This window comes from Phoenix dactylifera, unplaced genomic scaffold (genome assembly GCF_009389715.1).
Source record: "Phoenix dactylifera cultivar Barhee BC4 unplaced genomic scaffold, palm_55x_up_171113_PBpolish2nd_filt_p 000529F, whole genome shotgun sequence".
Taxonomy (NCBI): domain Eukaryota; kingdom Viridiplantae; phylum Streptophyta; class Magnoliopsida; order Arecales; family Arecaceae; genus Phoenix; species Phoenix dactylifera.
This window is the reverse complement of record NW_024067939.1, coordinates 36653-54369: the sequence shown is the minus strand read 5'-3', so window position 1 is coordinate 54369 and position 17717 is coordinate 36653. Positions and strand designations below refer to the sequence as shown.

General features: G+C 41.5%; 2 protein-coding genes and 1 long non-coding RNA gene across 3 annotated transcripts; 1 reads left to right on the top strand and 2 right to left on the bottom strand.

Annotated features, from left to right (window-relative positions):
* The first annotated feature begins 678 nt into the window (after positions 1 to 678).
* LOC103712730 (protein FLX-like 2) lies at positions 679 to 6947 on the top strand. The gene is made up of 5 exons (XM_008799338.4): positions 679 to 834; positions 4566 to 5142; positions 5251 to 5408; positions 5523 to 5623; positions 6258 to 6947. Exons 2-5 carry the CDS (start codon positions 4586 to 4588, stop codon positions 6669 to 6671), a joined length of 1230 nt encoding a protein of 409 aa, XP_008797560.2. The 5' UTR covers positions 679 to 834; positions 4566 to 4585; the 3' UTR covers positions 6672 to 6947.
* Positions 6948 to 10275: 3328 nt separating this feature from the next.
* LOC120106332 lies at positions 10276 to 12553 on the bottom strand. Its single transcript, XR_005508515.1, has 2 exons — positions 12492 to 12553; positions 10276 to 10750 (listed from the first exon to the last, which is right to left on the bottom strand). It is a non-coding gene; the product is annotated as an uncharacterized LOC120106332 (long non-coding RNA).
* A 157-nt stretch (positions 12554 to 12710) lies between these two features.
* Positions 12711 to 13671, bottom strand: LOC120106337 (tryptophan synthase beta chain 2-like). The gene is made up of 3 exons (XM_039119335.1): positions 13665 to 13671; positions 13300 to 13517; positions 12711 to 13226 (listed from the first exon to the last, which is right to left on the bottom strand). Exons 1-3 carry the CDS (start codon positions 13669 to 13671, stop codon positions 12711 to 12713), a joined length of 741 nt encoding a protein of 246 aa, XP_038975263.1.
* Positions 13672 to 17717: the final 4046 nt, after the last annotated feature.

The window sequence follows — 17717 nt, the reverse complement described above, 5'->3', positions numbered from 1 at the left end:
AAAATATTTGATAGCTGAACTTTCAAAAATAAAGATTTGATGGTAGCCCTAGGTGCTGGTAATTCTTGCTCCGGGGCAGATGGATAATTACAATAATATTATATACTATTTTGCTATAATTTAAGTATCAAAATTTATTATTTTTAGAATTTGTAGATTTAAAATATATCAAAGGCGATGAAGTAGATTCTGAATTTAGATCTCCTATCATGCTCTCTATGCTAGCAAGATAAGTACCACTTATTTGTATACTAATTGGATAAATAGATTCTAAAAAATATGAACTTTTGCCATAGACTTTTTCAGATCCGTGCGGATGAAAATTAATAGTAAAAATCTTTGGTAGATCAGTCAATTATTGGTTCTAAAATAGTATGATTCTATAATAATAGTATGATTCTATAATAATTAAACATATCTGTATAATTTATATTTTAAAATTAATGTTAATGTATAATACAAATAATAATGCGAGGGATGACAAGCTGCTCCACTGATGGCGAGCAAGAGGACAACGCATATACGCATAGACGTTTCCACGCAGACTCCCATCCTACCGTACCTTCTAGGCCTTTGAAGGGCAGATCTTGCTCTCGCATAGAAATCTATATGCCGGATATCGGCACAGTTTATTGGATTCTGGGGGGTGATGACTGCCCGGTGCGTACTACCGGTGACCGCATCCTCCGCCAGAGAAATAGAGTCGCGAAAATTCCCCCACAAACCCTATTCCTCCTTCCTCTTCCTCGCTTCCTTTTTTTATCTCCCCATCAACCGCTCAACGCCGGCGGAATCCCAATTCAGACCCTCTCGAGAGAGACAAACAAGCAACCCGTAAGTCTTTCCTCGCTTGCCTCCGTTTCGTTCTCCCGCTGCTCGTTCTTCACGCCTCCTAACCTACAAGCCCCTAGGGTTAAGGCTACTTTGATGCATTCTCTCTTTTCTTCGATCTTTCAATGGTTTTAATTTGTTATGGGATTTCTCTGGTATCAAAGTTTCGTTTTTCTTTTGATTTTTATTCGATTTTTGGCCTCCTTTCTAAGAAATATAAGAAGCAGAGAGTAGTTTTCGAAGATGGTGGGTTGTTTTTTTTTTACGGTTTCGAAGATTAAGTAATCGTTCCACGTCGCTGCTGGTCTTCATTTATCGCCTCATTGAGGCGGTTTTTCAGTTTGTTTGAGAAAAAATGGGGAGAAGCAATGATTTGGGTCTGTAAGGACGATGGTGGAGTAAACCTATGTTCTCCAGTTTTGTGCTGAGCTGATTCGATAAGACATCTAACGAAAGCCCAATTATTAGAAAAAATTCCTAATAGCATAAGTTTTACTCGAATGATTGTGGGGTAAGGATTCAAATTTAATCCCAAGTGCAGATGGATGGAATGAGACTCATTGGTTATAGTAAACAGCATAAGATTTCCATTTTTCAAGCATTGACACTTCGAATGAATTTTAGGCACTACCTATGGCACTCATTGTGAACTGAGGTGACTCCAAGGAGGGATGCGTGCCCGCTAATTTATTGGCTGACAATGTTAATTGCTTCATATGGGCAAATAATATCATACGGATCCCCCTAGGAATTGTAATTTGTAACTATGGTAAGCAGGGCATGTTAGATTAGGGGAATGAGAAAGAAGTCTAAAGGAAAGGATGAAAGAAGTCACTAAAAATGTGAAAAGATTTTCTTGGTTGTGGTACACCTGGTCCTTGTTTCTGTATCATCGCAAGGAAGGATGATTAGAAGAGGAGGAGATGCTGTGAGAGCTTGCTTGGCTAAATAAGAAGAGAAAGGAAGCAAAAAAGGAGAAGGTTGAAGGAGAGGATTATGCGAGAGAGAGCAGAGGTGGTGTACAGTCAATGTTTTGAAAAACAAAGAACCAAATTAGAGTACAAACCAAGAACCATGGGTACAATTTAAGAGGAGGGAAAAAACTAAATTCTTAGCTCACTAACCATTTTTTAGGTTATCTTAGAGTGCTTGGATAACAAAATTAGCTTGCTGGATGGGAGAACCTCAGCACCTTCTCGTCCTTCCTCAAGTAGCCTTTTTCTGACATCCGTATTTGTTTCTAGAATCCTAGTTGATGAGTGAGAAAAATCCAGTCAATCATAAGAGACTTTTTGCATGCAAATAGTATAAACTGAGGGAAGACAATCCATTTGTTAAGTCTGGCTAAGGTTTTTTTTAATCCAGATAGATCACATTTCTGGTGGGCATTGGATATCACAGAGTGTGAGTTCTGGTGTCTGGCTTGTTACAGAGCACTAAATATAAAGTGGAAACTGGAAGTTGCATCCAGTATTTTGGAGTGATGTGTTTTCAAGTTTTCTTTCATGCAAGACTTCTGCCCCATTTCTTTAATTTTTTTTTTGTTCATGGGAAGCAAGATGGGATTGCTAAATTAATTTGATAGGTAGAGCATTTTGTGTTGGTCCAGCATACTATGCTTCTTGCACATGTGGCAAATGTGTAAGCAAAGACGATGTGGATGATAGAGTCCTTGGTGAGTTTTTTCTCTTTTTTTAATTCAAAAAACCAAAGATGGATGATACAATAGGTAGAGGGGGTTAATAATTGTCCGTGGTATTGCAACAATACATTCCAGATTATTGAAAAAAATTGAATTTATTCCCGAATCATAAATAATTCAAGAAACATATATAAATCGTGCATAAACATTGCTACGTGGATGCTGGTGATGTTAATTTTGCCTTATTTACTGTTCTTGCCTCTTCCATGCTTGTTTTATGTGAATAACCATTGAAATAATTCAATAAGCGTAAGCAAAGACGATGTGGATGATAGAGTCCTTGGTGAGTTTTTTCTCTTTTTTTAATTCAAAAAACCAAAGATGGATGATACAATAGGTAGAGGGGGTTAATAATTGTCCGTGGTATTGCAACAATACATTCCAGATTATTGGAAAAATTTGAATTTATTCCCGAATCATAAATAATTCAAGAAACATATATGAATCGTGCATAAACATTGCTACGTGGATGCTGGTGATGTTAATTTTGCCTTATTTACTGTTCTTGCCTCTTCCATGCTTGTTTTATGTGAATAACCATTGAAATAATTCAATAAGCGTATATGTCATATTTCTATCGATTTCTTTTGAACCTTCTGCTATCTAGATGCTTTCCAAACTTTTTTTCCAAATTTTCTGAATTTTTTTGAATGCTAAACTTGGGAGTATGGTATCTAGATATATACTTATAGGATAAGTCTAATTTCAGGTTTACAACGTGCCTTCCTCGTTTGCTTATAGGGATTTGTGTCTTTTTTAGGCTCTTAAGACTTATTTTCTGTGAATTATGGTGGGTAATCATGTTCCAAATTATGTTGTAGCTCATCATCCGTTCCTTATTGCATGTTTTACTTCCAAAATTGGAATTTATTCTTTGCTATGTTCGAGGTGGTATGGCTGTTTCCAAAGATTATGATGATCAATGTTTATCTTTTATTGATTAAGTCATTTAACTATTTTGCTGTTTCTGCAGTTATCATAGTTTGTCCAAAGAGATGCTCATAGTTTGATGAATGTCCGACTTGTACTGGTTTTTGATCCACAAGACCAAAGTGCATATGAAAATTAAAGATGAAAAAAACAGTATGGGGGGTTTGACAGGACTGCGATTACCCTAATTGATTTTTATTTCCTGCTTCCCTTTCCAAGTGATTGCTGTCATTGTTTGACTTTCGTTTTCATATCTTGGAGTAAAATTTTCATGGCTAATGAAGTAAGAGTTGCCTGTCGTTTCTCTTTTTGCTATTTCCATTGACTTCCATGTATTCTACATTTCTTACTCCTTTTACATATGTAGATATGTTCATCTGCAATAATAATTAGAGTCATCCCTTGTAAGTGGCAGCATATTTTGGTTTTTTGCGGCAGTGGCCTGGAATGATTAGCCCTCTCAAAACTTATAATATTCTTCAGAAGACTCTTGATAAGGGAATTGGATAATGCATCCTTGCCAAGAGAAGAGGCAAGCTTGATTAACTTGGCTGGCTTTGTGGTACTTAGGAAAAATTATTGGAACCTTGCTTATTATCTATTCTTATGCTAAAATATGTGGAAAATGGTTCATGACACTTGTTCCCCAATTGATAACTCGTTGGATACAGATTGATGAATTTTGCAAGGAAATTAATTGTTCGTTGGATGTAAGCAATAATGAGTTCAAGGAGAACATGTCTAGGACCATCAAGCAGCAAGGCTAATCCACTTATCCCTTTGATATTGGTCAGCTATTATTGTGTCTAAAATAAGCTGCTTGAAATTGATAGTGCAATAAATGCCACTTTGGAATTGAACTACTTTATGTTCTTTATTCTTGGTGTTTTGCCTGTCATCTGAATGTTGGACCATGGTACGTGTGAGCCGATATCAGAAGATATTCTAAGCACACAGTTCTCTGCTGCATTATGTCAAGCTTATAATCATCTTTTTCCTGTATCTTGGGGCACATTTTGACATTCTTCTTTTATTTATGCATATTTGTTAAGTTATTCATCTTTCCTAGGGTGTCAATTTTCTGTTATTCCATCATTTGCAGACCTGATTCTGTTGATTCTGATGGGAAGCAAAGGCCGTATACCACCTCCTCATTTACGTCGGCCTCTTCCTAGCCCTGGCATGCTACACCCTGAGCCATTTGGTCCAGGCATCCGCCCTCCACCTGGTGCCTTTCCATTTGATATGTTGCCTCCTCCAGAAATTATGGAGCAGAAGCTTGCTCATCAACATATGGAGATGCGAAGGCTTGCAACAGAGAATGAAAGGCTTGCAGCAACACATTCCTCTCTGAGGCAACAACTGGCTGCTGCTCAACAGGATTTGCAGAGATTTCAGACCCGTAATGGTGCTGTCAATTCTGAGCAAGAGCAACAATTGAGAGTCCTCAAAGACAAGATAGCAAAGATGGAAGCTGACTTGAAAGCCTCTGAACCTGTTAAAGTGGAGTTGCAACAGGCTCGTGCGGAAGCTCAAAGCTTGATTGCAGCGAGACAGGAACTCATCTCAAAAGTGCAACAACTTACCCAGGATCTGCAGAGGAGCCATGCTGATGCTCAGCAAATCCCAGCACTAATGTCTGAGCTGGATGCTCTTAGACAGGAATATCAACATTGCAGGTCATAATCTCTGCTGTAAAGTTTATTGTTGAGAGATATTTTGGGGGGTTGGGGACGGGGGTTAATATGCAGATGTTTAAGCTCAATATTTATGTTTTTCCATTGCAGAGCTACATATGATTATGAAAGAAAACTGCGCATTGACCACTATGAGTCTCTCCAGGTAATGGAAAAGAACTATGTTTCCATGGTTAGGGAGGTGGAAAAACTACGTGCTGAATTGACAAATGCTAGTAACCTTGATAGAAGTGGTGCCAGTGCTTTAGGTATGTGTGACATACATATATCGCCTGACTGCCTTTCTGAATGCAATCATTTTGTTTACTTATAGTGATTAGTGGATATCAAGGGCTTCACATGGCTCTTGTAATGTGTTGTAGGGGTGCCATTTGGTACCAGGTCTGCACACAAGGAAAACGATGCATCTGGGCATCATTCTGTTGGACAAAATGCTTATGATGACGGCTATGGAGTACCACAAGTGAGCATCATCTTCACGTTGTTTGAATAAAGTTCATCCACTTACTGTCTAAATACTTGACTGAGATAATTTTCATCCTCGTTTCCCACATGTCAAGATCACTTGCCTCAGAATGTAATGAGTATTCTAACCGTACTGACTTATGAGATGTCCTCTCTCTTTACAAGTCACACATCACCTATATGCTTGTGCATTCATGCGCATGTACTCTTTCTTGCTTCAGGAAACCAATAGTCAGATAGTCTGATGACATTAAACAATAGGCATTTAGTAGGTTTGTGCCATTGAGAAGATTCCGTTGAGACACTGCTTTAGGCAATTTTAATTAATAAAAGGCTACCTCAAAATTGAGAATCTTTCCAGTAGGCAGTGTACATTGAATAAATGGGCATTGCTAATTTTTCTTTTACTTATAGAGGATAAGAAAAGAAATCTCGTCTCTGGATTTCACTTTGGTGGTAATATTTTGTTTCTAATTGCAGTCTTTGCTTTGGGCTTCCCGGCATCACCTTTGTTATTTCAGCTCTTAATTTGTTATCAATGGACTAAATATAAAGCAAGAATTATTCATTGGTACTATTTTTATATGTCTCTAGTATATGCACTAAGACACCCTCTTATTATTGAAATACAGGGATGTGGGCCCTCTAGTGGTGCAGCTCAATATGGTGGAGGTCCTGCTGGACCTGCTTCTGCCCAGGCTGGATATGATGCACCCAGGGGCCCTACATATGATGCTCCAAGAAATGCAAGTTATGATGCATCGAGGATGGCTGGCTATGGTGTTTCTAGAGGCAGCAACTATGAGGCATCCAGAGGCGCTGGCTATGAGGCTCCGAGAGGATCTGGGTATGATGCTCCTCGAGGAACAGTGGTGCCTCAGGCAGCAGTTTCTTCTGGCAGCACCGCCGCACCCTATGGATCAACGCAGGCACCATCACCCTATGGGTCAGCTCAGGTACCATCACCCTATGGATCAGTACAGACACCAACCCGAGCAGGAGGTGGTTATGAAGCACCTCGTGGTGGGAACATTGCACGTAGATAAGCTGCAACTCATCACACAATTTTCTGGTCTTTATGGAGACTTTCTGGTGATAGTTCTCTCACCATCAAACGTCTCTGGCTTATGGTATTCTACCCTATAAACTTGATAGAAGCTCTCGGCAATGTTCCTAGTATCTGAATTACAACTGGTATTTGAATTACATTGGGTGGGGAATATTTTGTGGACAGGAATGTGCAAGCAGGTCAATCATCATGTGGGAGTTTCTTATGATATTCCCATTTGCTTATTAAATTTCAAATGTTCCTCCTTTCTTTTTTTTTTTCTTATGTTTCTCCAAGTTATTACGGGTTGCTGGCATGGATACCTTTATTTGATTGTAGCTCGGCGTGCATAACCTTGCACCTGGATCTCTGTACCGGCAAGTTTGAACGTTTGCAAAATTGTTCATTTGTCATGTGAGTTGATGTTGGTTTCATTGCTGTAGAACTAGTTAGCTGCCTGATCAATGCCTCTGTTTTGTAAAACAGAGGACGTGCCTCTTAGCAGCACTGAGTGGGCTGATGAATAGCGTTATGCAAAAGCTTTAAGCTGTTTTTTGTGGTCACAGCGTGATCTTGATGGATTGAGGTGCACTTATTTTTCAGATGACCGGAGGCTAAGCATAGGTCATGGTCGCTGTGTTGTTTCATCATGTGGTATCTGATGGTTAGCTTCTTTGACAGGGTGCTAAATTATCCGAGTCTTTATCTAATGTTTGCTGTTTCCAAATCTGAGGCCGAATTAACAGTCCAAGTCCGATCCCACCAAATCTGATGTCTGGATAACACTAGCTGTCGATGATTTATTCTCATTTATTATGCAGGCCAGAGCCATATTCTGGCGATAGTTATATTGTCAGTGAATATATGATGATCTTGGTTAGGAAACTTCGAAAGCCAGAGGCAGCAGCCTTGCTTGTGCATCTTAGCTTTGGAGCTTCTCTAATCAAATACAGTAGTGAAAAAGTACAAACTATAATTTCAGATGTAGAGAGGGATGCAATCAGCTTACTTCTTTATCTTATTTTTGTAGACACTAATACTGCAGAGTCATCTCTGCTCATCTATGCAACTATATTAATGGAGGGTTCAACTCCCCTCGGCATGTCCCACGACATGAACGTTCAGCACGCTGCAGTTTTAACGTGCCATATGTGGCTGTTTAGAGCAGCCAATCCGTTTGGTTAGTAATATGAAGGATGCATGCCCTCTCCGGCACCCTCGCTGCACCTCCCTTGTTCTTGTTCGAGAGGGAGGATCAGCGACGGCATGGCTACCTATCTTTGCCAAGCATAGCTCATAGAGGTTGGAATGGCAGCATGGCCGAAGTACACCTCTTCCAAACCATCTGCTCTCCATCTTAGAAAGAAGGGCTGAGGTCAACACCTCTATCATGCAACCATATGCCCCTCACCTCCCTCGATTCCCCTGTACATGAAGGACATCCTACAGCATGGCCGCCTGTCCAGCTAAGCATGGCTTGGAGAGTGAAGGGATGCGGCAACCCTCCACCTCTCTCTCTCACCCCTCCCCCTTCTCTTTCTCTCAGTCAATTCAACCCTCATACTCGAAAATCAGCCTTAGATCTACAATAGGCTGCATTATCGGTGATGTGGTTGTAACTTTGGAACATTGACTTAGAAATTTAGTTTTGATTTTTCAAATTTTATTTTTTTTATTTTTAGTTTTAGATTTTAATTTTAGATGATCTATTCAATTGCATGGTTGAGATTTGATCACTGATCTCATATTTTCAAGGGCTTCAATTAACTTGTGATTCTGCAACTCAAAGTGCCGCATCACCAAACAACGCAAGTTGTAAGGCACTCGGTTGGGTCACTTGGGTGGACAAATACCATGTCCCTCTTGGACATTTATATGTTCCAGATGCCATCCTTCTTTCTCACTCCCTCACCAAAAAACATAAGGCTATAGCTAAGTTGAAGGATAGCTAAGTCAAATGAATACTTGAACAGGTGCTGTGATTGGACCTGTTCATGTTGAAAAGTCTGAGCTATATAGGAGTCCTAGTTAAATTCCATTTTGTACATCAACAAAATTATCATTTTTGCTTATATGTAGTTCCCTGCTTTTTCTTTTTTTCTAGTCATTCAATTTAATCCCACCGCGTAACACAGGTTATTTTCTGGTTCCACAATAATACATAGTCCTCCCCTACAGGAACCATAAGCTGCAACCATATAACCAGCTTTGAGTGATTCTACTAATGACAGAATCATCCTCTGGTTTATTACATCTTGTAAATATGTTTGATATATTTGCTACATATGCATGTTTAGTGCATAAAGGTATTGGTCAGGACTATATTTCTGGAATCTTGCTCCGGTGGTCTAGCATAACACCCAATCGATTAGCTCATATTGCCAAATTTAACCTTGTTGCACATATATGACATACCATCAGGTTATCCCCCATAAGTAGGAACCATAAGTAGGAGTGCAAATGGGTCGGATCGGGTCGGGTTCTGAATTACCCCGACCCGATAGAACCCGACCCGATCCAATTTTTTGTTCAGGTCCTAATTTTGGACCCAAACCCAATCCGGTTGAAAATCAGATCGGGTCGGATCGGGTTCAGATCCAATTTTTTGTGCTTTTGGGAAAAAATTTGAGCAAATCTAATTTGGCCATATCATAATTATGAGGTGCTGGGTGACCCATGACTTGAAAGACTTGCAATTGACCTTCAGTCAGAACAGATGACCCATGACTTACTAACTAAGTCGGTCTACAAGCCAAATTTCATATCACACTATTTTTTATCTATATGACTGGTTGGACGGAACTTGGCGTCTCCCAGCTCCCCAGTCCCCTCACACGAGGACCAAAAAAACCCCAGACCTTCTTCCAAAATCCAATTCCATTGCAGAAAACAGGCACATGACCCAAATTCAGTTCAGTGTTCCCTCCCTTTCTCCCTTCAAAAGTTAAAAGAAACAAAAACCAAAAAACAGAAGGAAAAAAAAAAAAGCCAGATACCAAGACACCAGAGGTATCAACGGTGCAATAGATCAAGAGAGTATCCTGACACCAGAGGTATCAACGGTGCAATAGATCGAGAGAGTATCCTGACGGGCTGAGGTTCTTTGGATTCTGTGAACCTATGCTTGTTGCTATCCTTCCACGCTTGAACCCTATTCCCCTTAGACCTTAGGGCTTTTCCTCTCTCTCTCTCTCTCTCTCTCTCTCTCTCTCTCTCTCTCTAGGTCCATTCGGATCGGGTTGGATCCGTTTGATAAACCCAGATCCGATCTAAAAAATGATTCAGATCCAATTTTAGAACCCGACCCAGACCCGCAGATCCTAAAATTCGGGTCAGGTCAGGTCGGATCGGGTCACGGTCGACCCGACCCATTTGCAGCCTTACCCATAAGAGGAAAAACATATAAGATCTACCATTAGGCTTATCCTCCCAGAGAGCAAAACTTGGCGTGCCACCAAGCAAAAATAGTACAGTAATCTTCATTAGTCTGGATGTGCCAAGTAATTGTATATTTACACAAGGAAACTACAAATTGCTGGACTATGTAGAGCATGATTGCTACTAAAATACATTTGGCAAATCCACAGCTAGCCAGTAAGTGGTGGTGAGAAGAAAATTAGAGCTTATATAAGCTGAAATCAGTTGGGGCAAACAATGTGATTTGATATCAGAAGAAAACCAATGAAAGCCCAAGGCATGAGAAATGAGTTCAGGTATTAGCACTTTAGCTTGTTCAATCAGCCATGCAATAAATAATTTTCAGCATTCACTCATAATATCTTATTCTGTTAGCAATAATTTGCAGTCGGATCCTAATATTCTAGGGTATGACTTAGGGCACAGCAGTTAAAGATGCTTGTACCTTCTCACTGGAGTATGATAAATCAACCATATCCCCTTGCAAATATTTCTCATACGCGGTTAGATCGAAGTGACCATGACCACACATAGCCATCAGAATAACTTTTCTTTCTCCCGTCTCTTTGCAATGTAATGCTTCCCTAATTGTGGCTGCTATAGCATGAGTTGGTTCTGGAGCTGGAATCAGACCCTCTGTACGGGCAAATTGTAAAGCAGCTGTAATCAAAAAAATAATAATTTCAGAACCACTCTGTTTATAAAATCCTTGCTTAGTATCCGCCTATCTTTTTAGCAACCTATTAAGTAGAGAAAAGTGAGTGTAACAAAATAGGTTGTTCATCCTTTTGACTTATAATAACCACATGATACAAGTATATGCATGTACTTCTAATGTGTTAAAAAAGGAATAATATTTCAAGAAAGAAGCAAGAGAAAGCCGCAAAACTGAAGCCTAGACTGACCGGTTACCAAGTATTGACGCATTAATTTACCCTGACCTTCTTTGTGGATGGAAGAAGCATGAAGTGCAGAGTATGGTGAAGTCCAAGAACCTGCTGGTTTTTTTTTCTTGGAATTTCTTATATAAAAAGAGCATAATATCTACAACTGATAAAATTTACTGGGAAACCACAGCTTACTTGAGGTCAATATTTAACCAAATGGGACATCTTCATTTTTTTTCAGTAAAATTCCAGCATGATGTGTATAGAATCATACACATTTGCTCCAAAGCCACAGATGCTTGCGAACAAACTAACCATGAGTAGGTATAATACATTACTTGCCAAGACATGCATATTATTGAAGCATGTCTAGTTCATCAATCACAAGATATTATATTTAATGTGTTTTGAAGCCCGGTCATGTAACGTAGAGATATAGTGCCACAGATCCCAACCAATATTATGGACACTTCAATTTCATGATTTATAGCCTGTTGACACTCCTGGGAATTTGGAAAAGATACTACAATTCTTGACTTCTCAAAGAGTATCCTATTTATTTCAGCCAAAAGTGTTGATACATGGTATGGTTTTCCAAAGTGCCCTGTTCAAAGAACACTTATATAAAATTATGGATATTTCAATCCATGAAATTTCAAGTGGCAAGACAACGCATATTGAAGCATCAGACAGTTGTATATCTACTAAAAGCAACCATTGCAGTAACTAATAGATGAATCAAAGGGAAAGGAGGAAACCAAGCTGGGCATAAGAACCAAAGAATGACATGGATATAAAGTCACCAAGGCACCATGAGCACAAGCTAAACTGAAATATGTTTCAGGAATGTATAAACATGAAGCTCAAGGATAATGTGCAAAGTCATTAACATGTAAGACCTCCAGAAAAGTTGAGATTGGAACCAAAAAAAATTAAAAAAAGTCATGCACCCAAACCATAAAGCAGCATTAAAGATGCTAACGAAGCTTTTCAATTTTACCAAATGCTGTTGGTGGGCTGGATTATTAAAGATGTCTCTCAATCTACATTAATAGTCCTAGAGCCCTTTGGAGAAAAATTGTAGTCAATATAAATCTTCTCATGAGGGCATGATCCAATATATACACCACTATAACTCATACTCCAATGAACTTAGAGGTAGCACTTGAAATGCATGTGGATGGTGTAATATGCATACATGTACATACTGAATATATCAGAAAAATATGTGGAGGGCAACTGAATATGCATATTTGTGTTGTATATACAGTATAATATTTTATATCACTACATCCAACATTTAAACCACTTCTTTTTCAATGAAGTGCAGCTAAGTATATTTAACAATCAATTGGTGATTATTTCATGTGATTTTTGACAGTTGTCAATGTTGTAAGTTCAATTACCATTACTACGCAAAATTCTCCTTTCTTTCTTTCTGTTTTAAATAGCTTTTCTTGCAATTTTCAAGCATGTCCTTATCACTAAAGAAGTCAATAGCTGAAATCTGTCACCTTGAAAGCATTCAGTCTGAGGTATCACAACAGCTTCCATAAAACCAGTTGATAAACATGTGAAATTAGTGGAGCCATTCCATGGTAGCGCAGGCCACCTGCAACATTAATGACCAAATCAATAAGCCAAAATCCAAAAAAAAAAAAAGAGAGAGTGAAATCAAATTTCCAGAACTCAGACAGAATTTTTGCCTGCATGAATTGGGGTCAGGAACAAAGTCATGTCCCTAAGGGTAGTGCATCTTCAACAATTGGTGTCATCCCTCCGTCGTCACCATAATCAGTAGGTGTAAATGCCTTGGTAAGTGAAGGGCATGCTGCAGGCTCCACAGCTCTTATAATTGGATTTATCTTTCCATTTAACTTTTCTCGAATGAATGGAAATGCCAAACCCGCAAAATTAGACCCACCACCAGTGCAGCCAATGATCATGTCTGGTGTCTCACCTACTGCTTCCATCTGTTTTAGACACTCCTCACCAATGATAGTTTGGTGTAGCAGGACATGATTCAAAACACTTCCCAAACAATATTTGGTGTCAGCATGTGTAGCTGCAACCTCTACAGCTTCTGAGATTGCTATACCCAAACTACCAGGGCTTGAAGGATCTGTCTCGAGGATTTTCCTTCCTGCATCAGTTACACCAGATGGTGATGGGTGCACTTTGGCTCCCCAAGTTTGCATCATCAGTTTCCTATAAGGTTTTTGATCATAGGATACACGGACCTGCCAGACCTGGATAATGAATCAACTAAGCTAGTTAGTTGCATGAATAAAAACTTCCTTAGCAACAACTTAATATACCTGCCTCACAGTTGAGTCCAAATAGACTGCATGCAAAGGTCCAAAGAACTGCCCCATGGCCAGCACCAGTTTCAGTTACAACATTTTTCACTCCTTGTTGAGCATTATACCAGACTTGTGGGAGTGCAGTATTGGGTTTGTGTGAACCAGCTGGGCTAGTGCCCTCATACTTGTAGTAGATTCTTGCTGGGGTGTCGATCAGCGTTCTCCAGTCTCCTAGCTCTATTGATCAATAAGAAATATAAGTTCCATTTTCTTGTTTAAATGGTCACAGAATATATGACGATGTCACAAGACAAAACCTAATCAGAGGCGTCGGTCGCCAGAGCTTATAGACATTCAATAACTTCATCTGGGATATCAATGAACCTGTCATTACTCACCTCTTGCTTAATCAACTCATCTGGGAAAAGGGGCGACAAGTCTTCAAATTTTAGTGGCTTGTGCGTCTTTGGATGCAGAGCTGGAGGAGGTTTCAGTGGAGGTCAGCAACAAGATTATACCATCGGTTAGGATTTCTACTATGTTTAGATCCTTGGAACTTGCTCTGACTCTTATTTGGCAAACTGGCATGAGTGCCTCTTATACACTGCAAGCTTTAACTGGTGTGTGAAACCATGTGATGGCTCCTCAATATCTATGGAGCACAAACAGCAAAACTGATCTATATTTATGTTCTGTCCGTGAAGTAGGATGAGCTTGTACATATTATAGATATATATCCAAATATCTCAAAAGATAAACACTAGAACAGTTCAGTGAAAAATTATGTAGCAAATATAGTAGAAGCAGCATACTTAAACAAGCTAGATACAATGTCTTCCCAAGGAACAGAGGCCATAACAATCAGGAATCAAAAGATTCATCTGAAGTATAGGAAAAAGCTTTCCTATTTTTATTCTGCGTCACAGTAGAGATTCTGGTAAATAATGGCTCATGTTACTCAAACTTAGGTAATTTACAATGCTTGCTCAAAATCCACCCAAGGAGAATGAAACTTCTTGAGATTAGTATGAATCTTATCGGGGGCTGTCCAAGTCCAAGTTTTGCAATTATGTAGTTTGAGTCTGCATTCTTTCTCTTCTCTTGTTTTGTATGGGCTGCTATAAGGCAGGCTGGTATTCGATCATGCTCAATGTGTAACCATTACGGTTTGTTTACCTACTTAATATGCAAAATAAAAAGGTTGTTGAATCTCACTATCTTCAATATTTAGCTACATTGTTTATACAAAGGCTTTCATCTCGTTGAACTTGCTAAAGCATGCCATGAGATTCTGCATATTTACTTAGTCAACAGTTTTTTCTCTAAAGCCGGATAGCAACCCTTCATTCTGCTTACACCTACACATTGGCTCATCCGATCATCAGTGTCTAAAGGCTTTGTGGGCCAAGCCAAGTTTCAGCTAGAGATGTAGTCAGAAGCATTTTGCCAGATATGAATATGTTTCCTTCTTACCCTGAAACTAAATATCAGTCGCCAAGGCCAGAGATAACAGATTTTATATGGGTCCCGATTGTGAGCTTGAACGGCAGTGTTTTAAGTAACCTCTATTAGCTTCAATGCGAAAAACTACTAGAGCGGCGTCTTGAGTAAGGAAAACCTGGGTTCAACTTTCGCATTTTGGATTGACCGTTTCAAAATCATAGAACGTTTTGACGGAAACATTTCAGTTTCAGCTTGAAATTTTCAACTATGTGCGATTAAGACAGCTGGCCCACGGACTATCCGAAGAACCACCTTTAATCATTTCTTTACATCCGTTTCTCTTGGTTTCGATATACTCACCTTAATTCTTAAGCAAGCAACTGTCTGTGTAACTTCAGCTTTTTGACGTGATTAGTGAGTTTTAACAGTCAAGTAGTGGAAGTTCCAAAATGATGACATTTAAATGGGCTTGCATTCCACAAATGCGATGTTGCTACCATGGGAATTGGTCACCTATTCTGCAAATAGAGTGCAATCATATTTGCAGCATATGACTTCATTCTTGCCCAATGAACCAAGTATCAAACTAGTCCCATGACTGGACATGATATCAACCACAAAGCATAACCTATTGCTGGAAATTGGACCGGGGGCGATCGTCCGTCGAGGAGGGGGAGCTGTCGGCGAACGCGAGGGAGTGATGATGCGTCGGCGGGCGGCGTCCTCGTCGGGTGCCTGCAGAAAAGCCGGTGGCCGGGTCTTCCGGCGCCGGCCCTCCGATGCTTAAGTAGAGGGGGCAAATAGTGTTTAAAGAAAATGGGAGCAGTAGTCTTCTTTCCTTCTCTCTTCCCCCCTCCCCTTTTTATAGGAGGGGGTTTACCTGCGATGTGACCGGACAAGACCGTCGTACAGCTCGGCATGTTGCTTGATCCGGTGCACGGACAAGTAAATAATTACACTGATGTCGGAGGTAAGGCCGTCGTACGACCTGAGCCGTCACGCGATCGGGTGAATCATTGCATTGATGTCGGCGGTGAGGCTGGGGTCAGACTTATCATGGCGGACAGGACTCTGCCGAGCTGATTTGCCGTGGAGAACTGAGGATCCGTAGATGAAAGGAGCCACGCGCATTAATTGTTGCGTAGGCCGGAGATTCACATTAATTGTTGCATAGGCCGGAGATTCACATTAATTGTTGCGTGAACTGAGGATTTGCCGGGATCATGTGTAATAAATGCTGGGGCAGTGGCAGGATATGGCCCTTGGCCGGACCTCGGAGAGGTACGGCCGCGGCAGGTGGTCGACAAAGACCCGCCTTTGAGGTCGGAAGTCCTTTAGGTCGGATGATCCGGGATCGGACGCTCTGGGGTCGGGCGCCGACCTCAGTCGTCCGGGGTCGTCGACTGCGTAATCTTCCGGTGGCAGGGTTATTGTATTACTGGGGGAAAACCGTATTCCCCCAACACTACCCCCCGACTTTCGAGTTCGAGCTGCAGGCTCGAACGTGGGAAGTAGAAGTTGTTATCGTGGTTATCGAGGTCGAAGGGGACCACGCCCGCACCCCTAAAGCTTCTGTAACGAAGTCCGCGCCTTTTGAACCTTCGAGGTCGCTTCATGTGGTGGATTTATGATGAGGTCCGCGCCCTTAGGCATTTCGAGGTAGTTATGGCGTGGGCTGCGCCCTTTGGCCCGTCGAGATCGCTTTATACAGCGGACTTATGACGGGGTCTGCACCCTTACGTATCTCGAAGCAGCCATGATGATGATTACGCCCTTTAGATCTCCGAGATCACTTTGAACGGCGAGCTCATAACGAGGCTCCCCAGGCCCGATGAGGTGGCGGCTCGACCTTATAATCGACGCCGCCTCCTTAAATAGGCACGCCGTTTCGCGCTTCGAAATGAGCACGTGGCATGATCTGAGGTCGGACGTTTTCGATTTCGTATTGGCGGAATAATGATCTGGGAGGCTGGGGTTATCTCGGCGCTCCACGTGTCCCTGAGATTTATTAAATGAAGGGAGCGGAGGTGATGTCCGCTCGTCTTTTAAGGTGATCCGGTTTAGTGGGCCTATGATGAGGCCGTGAGATCCGATGGGACGGCGCCTCGATTGCGTACCCGGGATATTGATCCGGAGTAAATGCGGTGCTTCGGGTTCCGAGGTTGACACCTGGCGCGATCTGGACGGGGGATGGAAACTAAGCCCGCCAATCCGGGCCGTCAGGGGGGTCTATATAAGCCCCTCGAGTTTGCCCTAATAGTCCTATTTGGTCGCCCTTTGCTTTTGTCGTCCCTACCTCCATTCTCTCTCCCAACGATACTTTGCCGACGGTCCCCGGAGCGGTTTCCGGCAACTCTTTCCGTAGGTTCTTGCCCCGTGCTATTTAGGGTTTACCTCCTTCTTCTCCTACCTACTCCTCTCATCTTTTAGTTTACTTCAATCTTCTGAAAAAATGGGTCTTGGTCCGGAGGAGGTAGGGTCAAGCTTATCGGGGGAGGAGCTGGAGTTAATCCGCTCCCGATTCTTCTTCCAGCCCGGGTTTCGTCTCGAAACTGCAGGGCCGGAAGACAGGATGATGCGGCCGCCCCCAGGTCGGATTGCGATTTACCGCGAGACGCTCTGGGCCGGCCTGCGGTTCCCTGTTCACGAGTTCGTGAACAACTTGCTGGTGGAGTATCAACTCGTCCCAGCACAGCTTGCTCCGAACTCGTGGAGAACTATCATCGGGTTCTTGTCCTTGTGCCTCGCGCACGGGATTCCGATCTCGGTGAGCATTTTCCGCCGGTGTTTTTTATTAAAGAAAAACCCGACGGATGCAGAGTGGCTATACTTCGCCTTTCGGGGCGGTATGTCGCTCTTCCAGGGTGCCCCTTCCTCTATTCATGAGTGGAAGGAAAAAATTTTCTTTCTTGCATCCGAGGCGCCGTGGGGGTTCAACCCGAGGTGGGGGCATCCTCGGTTGAAGACTCTCAACAGGCTCTCCGATCCCTCGGG

Coding starts and splice junctions, on each gene's coding strand:
- LOC103712730 (XM_008799338.4), top strand. CDS start 4,586: ATGGGAAGCAAAGGCCGTATACCACCTCCTCATTTACGTCGGCCTCTT. Junction 5,143..5,250: donor CAGGAATATCAACATTGCAG/GTCATAATCTCT, acceptor TTTCCATTGCAG/AGCTACATATGATTATGAAA. Junction 5,624..6,257: donor ACGGCTATGGAGTACCACAA/GTGAGCATCATC, acceptor ATTGAAATACAG/GGATGTGGGCCCTCTAGTGG.
- LOC120106337 (XM_039119335.1), bottom strand. Junction 13,227..13,299: donor TATTTGGACTCAACTGTGAG/GCAGGTATATTA, acceptor TTCATTATCCAG/GTCTGGCAGGTCCGTGTATC.